The sequence below is a fragment of the Hippoglossus stenolepis genome, chromosome 5 (genome assembly GCF_022539355.2).
Source record: "Hippoglossus stenolepis isolate QCI-W04-F060 chromosome 5, HSTE1.2, whole genome shotgun sequence".
Lineage (NCBI taxonomy): Eukaryota > Metazoa > Chordata > Actinopteri > Pleuronectiformes > Pleuronectidae > Hippoglossus > Hippoglossus stenolepis.
The window spans coordinates 27,735,339-27,748,028 of record NC_061487.1 but is presented as its reverse complement, the minus strand read 5'-3'; the positions used below and the strand labels follow the sequence as shown (position 1 = coordinate 27,748,028).

The 12,690-nt window shown below is 46.9% G+C and overlaps 3 protein-coding genes across 5 annotated transcripts; 2 read left to right on the top strand and 1 right to left on the bottom strand.

Annotated features, from left to right (window-relative positions):
• Window positions 1-602: 602 nt before the first annotated feature.
• Window positions 603-4,121, top strand: spata2l (spermatogenesis associated 2-like). 3 transcript variants are annotated; one of them, XM_035157004.2, is made up of 5 exons: window positions 726-949; window positions 1,062-1,235; window positions 1,618-1,996; window positions 2,121-2,408; window positions 2,491-4,121. In XM_035157004.2, the coding sequence occupies exons 3-5, from the start codon at window positions 1,631-1,633 to the stop codon at window positions 3,418-3,420; spliced, it is 1,584 nt and encodes a 527-aa protein (XP_035012895.1). In that variant the 5' UTR covers window positions 726-949; window positions 1,062-1,235; window positions 1,618-1,630; the 3' UTR covers window positions 3,421-4,121. The 3 variants fall into 3 exon arrangements, with proteins under 3 accessions (XP_035012893.1, XP_035012895.1, XP_035012894.1); XM_035157002.2 differs by lacking the exons at window positions 726-949; window positions 1,062-1,235 and adding an exon at window positions 603-715; XM_035157003.2 differs by having other exon boundaries at window positions 726-1,235.
• A 653-nt stretch (window positions 4,122-4,774) lies between these two features.
• pdf (peptide deformylase, mitochondrial) lies at window positions 4,775-6,551 on the bottom strand. The gene is made up of 3 exons (XM_035157006.2): window positions 6,434-6,551; window positions 5,247-5,904; window positions 4,775-5,121 (listed from the first exon to the last, which is right to left on the bottom strand). The coding sequence occupies exons 2-3, from the start codon at window positions 5,857-5,859 to the stop codon at window positions 4,964-4,966; spliced, it is 771 nt and encodes a 256-aa protein (XP_035012897.1). The 5' UTR covers window positions 5,860-5,904; window positions 6,434-6,551; the 3' UTR covers window positions 4,775-4,963.
• Window positions 6,552-6,671: 120 nt separating this feature from the next.
• Window positions 6,672-12,690, top strand: LOC118109688. Its single transcript, XM_035157001.2, has 7 exons — window positions 6,672-6,959; window positions 7,689-7,912; window positions 8,021-8,122; window positions 8,334-8,435; window positions 9,362-9,475; window positions 9,773-9,881; window positions 10,028-12,690. The coding sequence occupies exons 1-7, from the start codon at window positions 6,848-6,850 to the stop codon at window positions 11,518-11,520; spliced, it is 2,256 nt and encodes a 751-aa protein (XP_035012892.2). The 5' UTR covers window positions 6,672-6,847; the 3' UTR covers window positions 11,521-12,690.

Below are 12,690 nucleotides of genomic sequence, written 5' to 3'. Positions count from 1 at the left end.
GTGTGCGTGTGTTTATGTGTGTGTTTCCAGATATTACTCACGTTCAAAGTACTAATAATGTAAATGTTTAAATTTAGGGTGAAGACGTGTTTTAAGGTTTTAAGCTTTATGTTAGTGTAAGAGTAAGATAAGTAGTTAACTTGTGTGTGTGTGTGTGTGCGTGCGTGTGCGTGTGCGTGTGTGTGTGTGTGTGTGTGTGAGAGACTGTGGAGTCTCTTAAAGGTGAATTGCTGCCCTCTTGTGGATAAGAAGCGTTCAACACTATAAATAAGTGTGATCATGATGTAATATACAGTATATATATATATATATTTTACATGTGGTCTCGCGCACTGATTCTGGATTTTTTATTAAATGAAGGTTAATTTCAATCAAAATCTTCAAAACTAGAGTCAATTGTCAAAGATGACAGAGAATACATTTGAATTAATAATAATAATTAATGGAATAGAACAGTTTTTATTTAGCTTCTACATCATTGTTCCAGTTAGAATATTCATAGTTTCCGTCTGTTTTGAATTGATCTGATTTTTAATTTGGAAATGCTCAGACACACAGACTCCGCCCCGCCGGGGCGTCCCGATACACTGACCGTGCGCATCTGTCACGTGACAGTGTTTACTTTCCTCTGATGACCGGAAGTGTGTGACGTGATTCTCCGACACACACTCTCTCACAGACTCACGCACACAGACACACACCGACACACACTCAGGTGAGTTTAAAACAAACCAGAGATCATCAACCGCCACCGCCTCTCTCCCAGCTGTGTGTTAGCTTAGCTTCTCTCTTAGCCCGAGGGCTCCTTCAGAAATCTACTGATTTAATGTTGTTAATCGTCTCGTTTGAAACTGATCACGCCTGGAACCGGAACCAGAACCGTTTCAGTTTCAGGTTGAGTCGTCTTGTGATTCGGGATCGTCCCGGACACCAGGGAACTGTCCTTCGCGTGAGATTTGTCCTTTTGTGCTGAAACGTGCTGTCACTTCCTGGGACTTTCCCCCACATGTTTAACACGGTGGCCTTAAAGTTTGTGCTCCTGTTTGTTGAACCTGATGAAGAAGAACTTCCAGCTTCCTGGAAACCAGTCGAGCGGGACGTGACGACAGATTCACGCTAAGATGTGAACGCGACGGGTTTTTAAATCAGCGCAGATTTAAAGGAAGTTTGGTGTCAAGTTAAAAGAAGACCAGTTAACCTAGCACGAAGCTAAATGAGCTAAAGCTAACGACAAAGTGAGTTGTCTCACATTACAGATCAGTTTATAATGAATAACTTCTCTCAGTTAAAGTTGTTTCCTTCACATCTCTTCATCTGCTAAATTTCTCTTTCGGGTGTGAACACGGAATCTGAGCTTAAAGCTTTTTAGAGCTGATGTAGTTTGTTGTTTTATTAATGCAGCAAATAAAACATTAATTGTTTTAATTGTTCAGACTTTTTATTGAATATAGAATGACACTCTGTCGAACTCGTACCACCAAGAAGAAACAGTCTCTGTATGAAACCACATTTAAAATCACTAGATCTGGGTTTTGATGTGGTTCAGTGGATCAGAACGTGGTCTCCTCTCGCTGTGCAGAGTTTAACCCTTCACTCCTTCGTCCTGTTGGATCTCAGCTGATCCACCGAGATGAGCAGCTCCAGGCAGAGAGCCAGAGATCTCCTGAAGGCCTACGACCACAGTCTGGAGCAGCAGATTGTGGGACGAGGCTCCAGCCATGCGTGTGGAGACGAGGAGCTGTGGAGGCAGGTGGAGGGTCGGCTGAGGGAGGGAGACGCTCAGGACACCCACTGCCTGGGTCTGGATCCACTGGCGGTGATGGAGGAGTCGCTCAAGGCGGCGCCAGCGACGACAGCGGCGCCAACCACAGCGAGGGGTGTGAAGGTCAAATCCAGAGGACGACTGCAGGGCCTGGCTAAAGCTTTTGAGGTCCTGGAGCAAGCGGCCCTCAACCTGTACCTCGGCCCCTGGAGGGACGAGTACAAAGTCGTCAAGGTTGGTTGACAAACAGGTTTGGGGACGCAGATGGTTCAGGACTTCTGATATGATGACTTCCTGGTTCAATATGAAATGATAAAGGTGAAAACATTTCCTAATTCCTGTTTGTTTGTTGTCTCAGATGTATTCCGGTACTTTCACCCACTTCATCAAACCAGTGCTGTCGATGCCTCAGATTGAGAAACTCTTCGGCCTGTTAGGATACCGGCCCAGCTCACACGAGCAGCTCTTCCTGCAGGAGCTCAGAACCAGCCCTGCTTCTCTGGACGATCTCCTCCGCTTGTCCTGCGCCTTCTACCTGGCTCGTTGTGAGTGTCGCCTCCTTCAGGCGGCTCTCGGGAAGCATGTGGGCGAGGCCCAGTGGGAGCTGAGTGTGGTGCGAGAGCGGCAGAGAGGAAGCGGCCTGCAGGTACGTTTGGTCTGTTCAGCGGTTTTCACACATGAAACTTTCAAAACAAAACAGAAAATTAAATTTAAACTGTTTATTCCAGGTCGCCATGGACATCACCAAGAAGACCATGAAAGTCAACCAGCCGCGGATGGAGCCGTTTGCCGGCGGAGTGGACGTGGATCTGTACACAGACGAGCACCTCAACGGGGGGGCGGCGGCCGTGAGTGACGACAAAACCTGGCTGACTCAAAAGAGTTCGTCTCCACCTGCTGTCAAAACCCACAGCGACGGAATGACATCTCAGTCGTCCTCATCCGCCTCCGTGCCCGCCAGAGAGCACGTCTGCGTCACCACACTCAACTGTCAGCTGACCAAGATGCCTGCTGTGGACTCGGCGGTCGGCTCAAGGTTCGACAAGGCAGACTCTGAACCCCACGGGGGCAGCTCGCAGTTAGAAGCTGTGGCTCTTAGTAAGAGTGAGAGTGAAGCCAACCACTTCTGCAGCTGCCTCCAGTCTCCTCATCTTTACCTTCAACACTGTATTGAATGTAATACGTTGCACGATATCAGCTGTGCGTTGCTAAAGCACTGCTCGATGGAGCACCACACTGTGGAAGAATCTGGAGCAGCGTCGCCTCAAAGTCTCGCAGCGAGCGACATGAATGCATCACCAACTCTCAGCAGCAGCGCAGCCAGGTCCTCCACAGTTCCACGAGATGTCCCCGAATCCGTAATCCCGTCTCTTCATCCAATCAGCTTCCACGACTGCTGCAACCTGGCCCAGCTGGACCCGCAGGTCCTGTGTCGCAGCTGCAGCGTGTTCCACACCGGCTCCTGCAGAGAGCTGGACTACTGCCAGATCCACCACACCACAAAGCTGCTGGGAGTGTGTGGCTGCGGGAAGCTGTGTCCCAGAAAACCTCTGGTTCTGTGCAGATACTGTGGAACCGAGTATTGTCGGGACTGCTGGTACAGGAGTCCTGTCTTTTGCGCCTGTGGCGAAACGTTTGACCAGTCGTCCTCCGTGTGACTCTTACTGGAAAAGCTTTGCACTAACGAGGCACAACTAGCGAAGCCAAAGTGCCTTAAATCTGCACACGTTCAAATCAAGTACAATCAAATCCAAATGTTGCCTTGGCTCAATGCTGACACGCAGTATTTAGTGGTCCCAGTTTTTCTATTTGTGACTTTTTCCTGAGACTTTCGTGAATCTGACGTCCAGTTCTGTTTGTAACTCGTCCGACTGACCCGATGTGAGCGTGGAGATGAACCTGCCACCAGACGCCCGTCTCCTTCGGCCCAGAGTCGGATTTCAAAATCCCATTTGTTACAGGAAACAACAAGAGACGCCTTCAAGCTGAATGCTGAATCTTTCTTTGTTTGTTGTTTTCTCTTTGAAGAAAATTAGCCATTTCAATCGGTGTTCATCTCCCTACATACAAAATACTCCAAATGTCCCCCTCACTGCTTGGCTGGCAGCACAGTCGCTGCATCCTGAGCTTCGCTACGAACACGGCTGTGATTTATAGAAATGAAAAAGAAACCAGAGCTTTTTTCTTTGGCCTGCAGGACAATGATAATCAGGTCGGACTTTGTGAGACTAGATCACATCATCATCAGAATTGTGTATTGTTGTTGTGATCTCCGACACTTCAGTGTAACTTGGTGCAAAGCACAAAGTCTGTTTCATCTGTATTTGTTGCCTGCAGAGTAAAAAGGGTCAATGCGTCACTTGTCTCTGTTAAATGGGTTTTATGATAAATGACTTGGTGACAGTGGAGTTACAGGTGTAACTATACCAGAATAATCAGATTTAATCATTCATATTTTATATTTTAATCAGTCATAATTACAACCAAAGATCTTTTATTGGTTTTTATTGATCAATTAATCTGTAGATTATTTTCTTGATTATATTTTGGCATTTTTGCTTAAAAGGTTACTTAAATGATTTATCAATATTAAAAGCTGCAGATTCTTTATTATCGATTAATCGTTTCAGCCCTAAAATTTCAGTTTGAAGAGGTTTTACTGAAGTAATGTAGAGTAACAGTTACACTACATCCAAGTCTCAGCTTTAGTCTCAGTGGGTTTATGTCAGTAAAGATAGAAACGTCTCAGAGGGACATCGAGTATTTAGGAAATATCCTCGTGACAAAACTCTTTAAAGAACAAACTCCCGTCCATGTTTGATTAGGTTCACATCGATTCGTCCTCTTAAACATTCTCAATTACTGTGAAACTGCAAATACAGATTGACAAGCTTCTACCAATTCTTCTATATTTTAATGATAACAGTGTATTTACAAGAGTTTAATTGTTTACAAGCATAAACACTAAATTGTGCAGAAGTTTTTGTTGACACACGATTCACTCATGTTATGAACATTTCAGCCTCTTTATTCATCCACAGAACTTTGTACTTTAAAGTGACATCAACGTTTTAGTTTCCTCCCTTTTAGCTTCTAGTTGAAAACAACACGTCCAGTGACCCAGTTCTCAGAGGTTAACTTCAATTCACAACTGCATCATTGGTTTCACAGATGACTGAGGTCCGTCCTGTGGATTGTTTTCTATTCATTGTGCTTCTGCCAGTTGATGTTGATGAAAGACTTGCTGTCCATGCGGTCGGTGTAGAGGACCCCGTCCAGGTGGTCCATCTCGTGTTGGAGGATACGAGCCGGCCAGCCGCTCGCCTGCCACGTGACCGCTTCACACTTTTCATTCAGACCTGAGTGAAGAGCAAACACACGGACGAGAACATCAGGCCGATAAATCTGTCAAGTAGTATTTTGCATGATGCTAAAGGCACCAGTGTTCTACAGGAAACACAAGATTAAATTGAAACATGCGTACCCGACACTTCCACAGACAGGTAGCGAGGAACTGTGGCGGAGAATCCTGAGATGCTCTCGCAGGCTTCCTGAAAGAGCACCGTCCGTCCGTCCAGCACCCTCAGCTGAGGGTTGACAAACACCCTCAGCGGCTGGGCGGACAGACCGCGGGCCTCCCTCGACGCAGCAGAACTCTCCTCCAACATCCCCTCGGGATATTCCAGAGCCAAGATCCGCAGCGGCACCCCGATCTGAGGCGCACTGAGTCCCACACATTCAAGTTTGCGCATCACTTTCACCAAGGTGCTGATGACCTTCTGGATCTCGGGCTGTGTTATGGCGGCAGGGTCGACGGCTGCAGCATGTGACCGCAGCACCGGGTCCCCAACCTGGCACACGTGGATGTACGGAGGGGAGGGGGGGGGTATGATCTTGCGTTTGAGGTAGTGAAGATAGGAGCGCACCTTGACTTCGCTGCAGTAAGAGCGTCTGCAGGGCGCAGGCGGCGAGTGACTGGAGATTCGTGAGAGACAAGTGGCTGTGGTTAACCTCAGGGCTCCGGCGGCGGCGGATGCACAAGGTCTGAGCCCCGTGGCACAGAGCCGGAGCACCGACCCACACGGTGTCAGGTTCATGCTGCAGCCGGGACGATGAGACACATCAGGCGGCGACGCACACTTCTGTACAGACATCACACAAGAGAGACGTTTATTTAATCAAAGCTCCATTCACCTGCAACGTGACACTTCACCACTAGAGGTCACTACATTCTACACACTGAACCTTTAAAGCTAACTACGAGCACAAACTAACGAAACCCCTCTTTATTCCGATGAGACTTGTTTTCATCTGCGTTTGTTAATGTGTACTGTTAGTTTGCAGGATTCTGCAGAAACAATGAAACAGGAGACAGTTGCTGGAGCTCCACTGACGTCACTTTATATTTTACTACTGAAACTCAACCTGTGATACAAACATCCAGAATCTGAGATCATGACACGGACACAACTGGGAAACTTGTGATTCTTTTAGAAATGGAGGAGTGAGGAGAAGTGGATGTGAGCGGGTCAACGAGGTGCGGGAAACAAGCGCCCCCCTCAACAGCATGACACTAATGTCTGTGATGTTAATAATTCAGTTAGATATGAATAAATAGAGACGATATATAAATGAATATATGTATAAATAAGACATGTACAACCCAGTTACCTGCCAGTAGCGTTAACTAGGTCCAGGTCACAAGGACAACACACGGACAGGAATCCCTGCGCTGTGGGAAAGTAGTTCCGGGTCTGAGGGTCACATACGGATCAGTCCTCTTCACAATAAAACTCTCCAAGCGTCAACCGCGCATTTATCGCGATCCACATTTTAAAAACAAGCCTTATTTTGATAGCGACGGGGGATTTGACGCGGAAGTGATTCGCATCTCATTCAAACGGCTGTTGATGGACGTTCAGCCGCAGACTGTGTGTTCACTTCTCTCATCTCGACTTGTCTGTACATGTTCCAGCCGGGCGGGGGTCCGCGGGGCGGGGGACCGGGGGACCGGGGACCGGGGCCCGTTCATGAAGCGGCCTTTAAAAGAGCCAGCGGCCGGGACCCGGTGATCTGTCCCCGGTGATGGAGGAACCGGAGCTGCCCGCTCACGACAGACGGTTCCACAGGTTCCGCAGGTTCCCGGTGTGGATCATAGAACACGTGTGGACTCACAGGACGATGGACATTCAGCAAGGTGAGTGAGACACTGTCCATGTCTCCTGATGCGAAGGTTTGTCTTTGTCCAAGTCACTTCCGGGTTCAGCCCAGCAGCTGGTCTCCAGGCCCAGTCGCCATGGCAACTGATGCTCAACCATTAACCTGAGACACATGTTTTCTCTGCTTCACACTTGTCACGTGTTCAATCTGTTATTTTAAACGAAAGAACATCCTGGGTGTGTTGAACTGGATTCAAGATTCAAGATTCAAGATTCACGATTCAAAACTTTATTACCTCTTAACTCAGTTATTTAGAATTTCCTCAGTTTGCCAACAACAACAATCACAGCATCACACGATACACAAGAAACTAAACACACAACCCCCCCAATAATGAACATAACATACTTACAATAAAGAATAAAATCAATATGATGATAAAAACCGAACATGTTACAGATATGTGTGTTTATGTATATAGACTGTGTAGTGGTGGGATGTAACAAAGTACATCTACTTTACTTTTACTTTGTTTCTGTTCTTAAGTACATTTTTCATGCATGAGTTTTTGTCACCAGCAAAGATTCGTGATGTTTCTCAAGGAAACATCTGTAGCTGCACATCTGTAGCTGCACATGTCTCAGTATAAAGCAGTGCAGTTATTTTAAAGTGTTGACCCTAATCTTAATTTTTCTCCAGTGGTTTCTGTTGAGAAATGAACTTTTAGAGACTGAATTTGTCTTCCTGTTTTTTTGTCCCCGCCCAGTTGTGGACCCCTCTGATTGGCCAGATGTGGACTCGCAGCCTCTGAGCACCGAGGACTCGTGGAGGCTGCGTGTTGCGTCTGCTCAGATGTTCTGCATCGTGAAGAACAGGGACATGGAGCACTTTGAAAGAGTGATGAAGTTTCTGGAAGCCACGTTCAGACTTCTACCCAGACTGGTGGCTCCCATCAAACACATGAAGATCATGTTTGGACTTAAAACCCTGGTACGGACACGAGTGCTTTTTCTTTCAAACGTTCCAGCAGCAGTGTTATTGAAAGGTCTCCTCTGCTTCCTGTTGATCTTCCTCTCTCCTGGTTGTCGCCTCCTTCAGGTCGTCATGTGGATGCTCAGACAGCGTCGAGGGATGGTTGATACTGTGTTTAAAATCACCAAGTTCTTCCCAAATAAACTCCCTCAATATCAGGATCAGTGTGTAAGTGTCAGTAGAAGGATCTGCTGTGTGTCTATGAAACGGTGAAACACGTTGTTACTCAGCATTAAGGCCTCAATTCCATCTTAATGTGCACTAACCCTCCTTTTTATATTAAGAATGAAAAACTTATTTTAATGTGAAAGGGTTCTCTTGTAGTGAAAAGGGAAACTTGACTCTGATGATCTGTTTTCATGTTTGTTTTCTTGCACAGAACCAACACGAGATGTTCCTCATGAGGAAGAACCATCTGGACTTCAGGGTTCTAGCTCAGGCTCTCGCTATGGACCAGGACAAACTGGAATATTATGTCAAGGTAGAAACAGTCAAACTTTAGAACGTTTGATAAACGGGGGTCCTATGTTAATCATCTATTTATAAAAACATAATACATATTAAATCTTTGGTTTGTGGACATGACGTCTCAAATCGCATTGAGAGCTTCTCTCTCTCAGCTTCCAGTTCCTACTCTATCCAGCAGGCTGCGCCGCAGAGCTTCAGTTTAAGATGAATCCTTCATCGTCTGTCTGTTCACTCAGAATCAACAGAATGATGCAGTCGGGACGAACTGAGGATTTACATTCCTGCTTCGTCTGGAGGCCAAACACATTCAAATCAACTCTAAACCCTGTGGGTAGAAATCCTCCATAATTCAAGATTCAGCAGAAACAGTTTCTCAGAAACTTCAGAATTTACAGTTTCTCAGTCGGACAGTAAACGGAGATGGAGATTTACATTGTGGACTAAAAGAAATGGAAACTCACACCACCGCTGTTTTACCTGCCGTCAGACTGTAAATGAAAAAGTTTCACTAAATAGTTTGTGACCCAGGTTGTTTTTTCAATGACATTACAACGTTTTCTTTATAGCTTATAATAATAATTGTTATTATCACAACACACTTAGCACCTAGCGTAGCATTTTTCAAAAATGAAGGATCAAACAATTCAAAGCAGAAAGCAATGGGGGAGAAATATAAGAATAAAAGTGTCACAGGTGAGATAAGCATAAAAACAAAAAACATTTCAAAGTGATGAAAATAGTCACTTAGATCACAAGCAGAATAAAAAAACTTTACAGTGAAAGGTAAAGAAAACGTGAAACGTTAACTTCAGACCCAAAGTGAGAAGGTGCCCTTTCCACGGACTGTGGGTCCTGACAGAAAAGAAACACGTGAGATTATAAAGACAAATAAACTCTGATTCATGGACATCCTGACGTGTTCGTGTTCTCGTCTCTCAGAAACAGATGCAGCAGCAGTACGGGGAACATTATGCACAGAAAGTCGAGGACAGGCTGCTGCAATATCTGCAGGAGCTGGAGGCTGCGTTACCTGGGGACACTTTCATCGACAAGGTGTGTGTCTGTCTGTGTGTGTCTGTGTGTGTGTGAGCTTTGATGTGTGCATATAGTTTTATTAATGTCTCCGCTGGAGGCATCATGTCTCCAGATTGTCCCTCTGCATGTATGTGCTGTACGTCCACACAACTCCTGAGCACGATATCTCAACAACACCTTGAGGGAATTTCTTTAAATGTGATGCCAACTTTCACTTGGATTCAATGATGACCTGGGTAGAATCTGGAGGTCAAAGGTCAAGGTCACAGTGGCCTCTTGAACATTTGATCTCATTCGTACAAATGTGTGTTCTAGATCCTGAAGAAGGAAAGTCCTGTTACTGAAGAGGAGAAGCTGCTGCTGGATGTTATCACATCCGACTCCACGACCATAGCAATAACTCTGAGGAAGCTGCTGCACTGTGGTAAGACACACCACACACACACACACACACACACACACACACACACACACACACACACACACATTGTTTAGCACATAATGTGTTTCTCGTTCTACATGTTAATCAAAGTGCAAAATCTAAAATCCTGTACCTTTTTTTAATTTTAGATGCAGCTTCCTGTCGTCAGGCATCAGAACACGGAGCGACTCAAGTGGAAAACTCTGGACCCACAAAGTGCGTTGTGTGCATCAGCTCCTCAAAGAGTCTCTTCTCGTCAGTGGAAGATAAAACTCCCCAAGAGTTCCAGCCTGAGGTTTTAAAACGAGAAGATGTGGCAGCACAGGAAGTGTCTGGAGAGAGTCACAATCATCCAGATGTTGGGAGACGTCTACAATCGAAGGAGGGCGATGAGATGATCAGTTGTGCTCAGGAAACCAGCCTGAGAGCGAGTGAAGCAGCTTCGTCTCCTCAGTTCTGCTCCAAACACCAGCGCTGGGTGAAGAGCATCCTGCAGGAGTGTCCTGACGAGTGTTCAGAGGAGCTGCAGCTTCAGGCCGAGGCTCCCTCATCTCCACCGCTGTTCCAGTTGTCCTCCTGCACCTCTTCATCACAGGACCTCACCCCATCTGACCTCATCCCGTGTCCCCCCGACCGACAGCTCACACCTTCACAGACCGCCACCCGTCCTCCGCCAGCATCAGAACAGGGGAACCTCGAAGACGAGCGGCGCTCTGGATCAGCAAGTGCTGGATCTCTGCCTCAGTGCTGCTCCAGAGACGCTCCTCTGCCCTCTCTGTTGTCCCCGGTCGTCAGCCTGATGGACATCACGTCTGTCAGAGGGAGCTGTCCCTTCCTCAAACCCCATCATGCCTCTCCAAATACTTTTATCGTGTCTCGAAACAAGTTGCCAGCTTCCACTCCTCAGGCTCTAACTTCTCCTCAAGACTGTGAAAGTGCTGCCCCGACAAATCCCTCAAACACAACCAACAGATCACAAACGTCTCCTGTCTCTCATGAGGCTTCTACATTTTCCAGCTGTCAAAAACCACCTCCTCAGACTTTTCTCAGACTTTCATTAAAGCACAGACGAGCTTTAACTGCCTCCAGACGACCACAGACTCTGGATGTAGCCGAGCAGTTCAAACCGGCTCCTGCTTCCCATCGGCCCTTGTCCCACCTCCGTGTCTCTTCGCCTTCTGCACACGAGTCTTCTCCCTCTGCCTCTCGATCTGAGGCTCTGTCCTCAAATAGAAACCCTTCACCTCCCAGATCGACTCGACAGAACAACAGTCCTCTTCAGTCGCAGAGTGACCCACGCACCGCTGCATCCTCCTCCAACACTGACCACCCCTCTGTGAGGTCAGAGGCCCGCGGCGCCCAGCTGAGGTCATCAGAGCGGAGTCGGGCCGTGCTGCTGCAGCCGTACGTGAGCCTGACCAGGCTGAGCGCTCAGGAGTGTCACCGACTGACCAGGAGCCGGCGTGTGGAGTCTGAGTCACAAGGCGACGAGGACAAAGTTTCTGACTCCTCTTTCGATTTGAACATTCTTTACTCCAGTCGTTCTTCCAGCGGCGACGATTCGTTCAACTCTGACCCCGACTACAAACCTCCCGCTGAGAAGAAAAGACGATGGTCAGAGTATGAGGAGCAGAAATCCTGAATCGTGTTTGAGAAGATTTTAGCAAATGGAGAGTTTGAAAAATCTCCTGTTTCCAACTGGGACATTTCACTTTGTAAAAATCGACTCCTCGAGGCTCCCTGGTGGACAAACTGTGCAATCGTTCGACTGTTTACCTCAAACTATATCTTGTAACTTATTGACTGAAATATACAAACCAGAAATATCTGTATTTGTTATTGAATCTTCGTTTCTTTTCGCTCGTGCAGTTTCATGCAGTCGAGCTCTTCAGTCCTTTCACCCACATGGTATTTTGGTTTGTCTGTAAATAAGGTATCAGTCTGCATCCAGAAGCGTTTTTCATCCTAAAAGTTCTCATAAAACATCGTAAACTATCATTTCTAATGTGAGCGGCTTTTAGCTCCAGCTGTGCTTCGAGCTCATTGACCAGGACGAGAGTTTGTTTTCAGTAAAAGTCGTTTTTTACGCCCAAAATGAGAAACAACTGATTGTGTGTGAAGCTCATGACCAAGTTGTGTCCACTCGTCTGTTTCCTGTTGCAGACATTGACCTGTCCTCCAGGGACCGCCCCCTCCGAGTCAGTCAGTCAGTCCAATGGCACGACACCACACTGTGTGAGCAGCACTGGTTGAGACGTGCATCCCTGGGGGTCAGCACAGAGGTCAACAGATCCTCCTCTGTTTGCTCATGTGTGTTTACAGAGGGCTGAGGCAGGGCGGTCTCTGCCTGAGGTGAAGTTAGGGCACTGCTTTTTGACCCGAGGGTTGATTAGGAAATATTTACCTGAAACTTCCCATGAGGCTGTTCAGCACAACCACAGGCGAGAAATAAAGATGGACGACGAGTTTCCACTTCTGCCCACTATCGAGGCACGGAGCGTCTCCTGGAGTCGGGCTGAGCGGCAGCGATTGGTGGACGGAGCCTCTGAGGTCCCAGCCAATCACGAATCAGTCTCAGCTGTCATCATGGATTCTCATATCATTAATTTGTGTGCGTGTGTGTGTGTGTGTGTTGTGTTATTTGATGCTTTGTAAACAGGGTGACACGTCATGATTGACAGCTGAGACTCCACCGTCACTACAACACAGATTCGGATGTATCTGAGATGTTTTGGCCTTTGGATTTTTGTACAATGGAAGAAGCAGAAACGTGTTGGAACCATAGACCGTTAATAAAAATGGGTATAAAGTC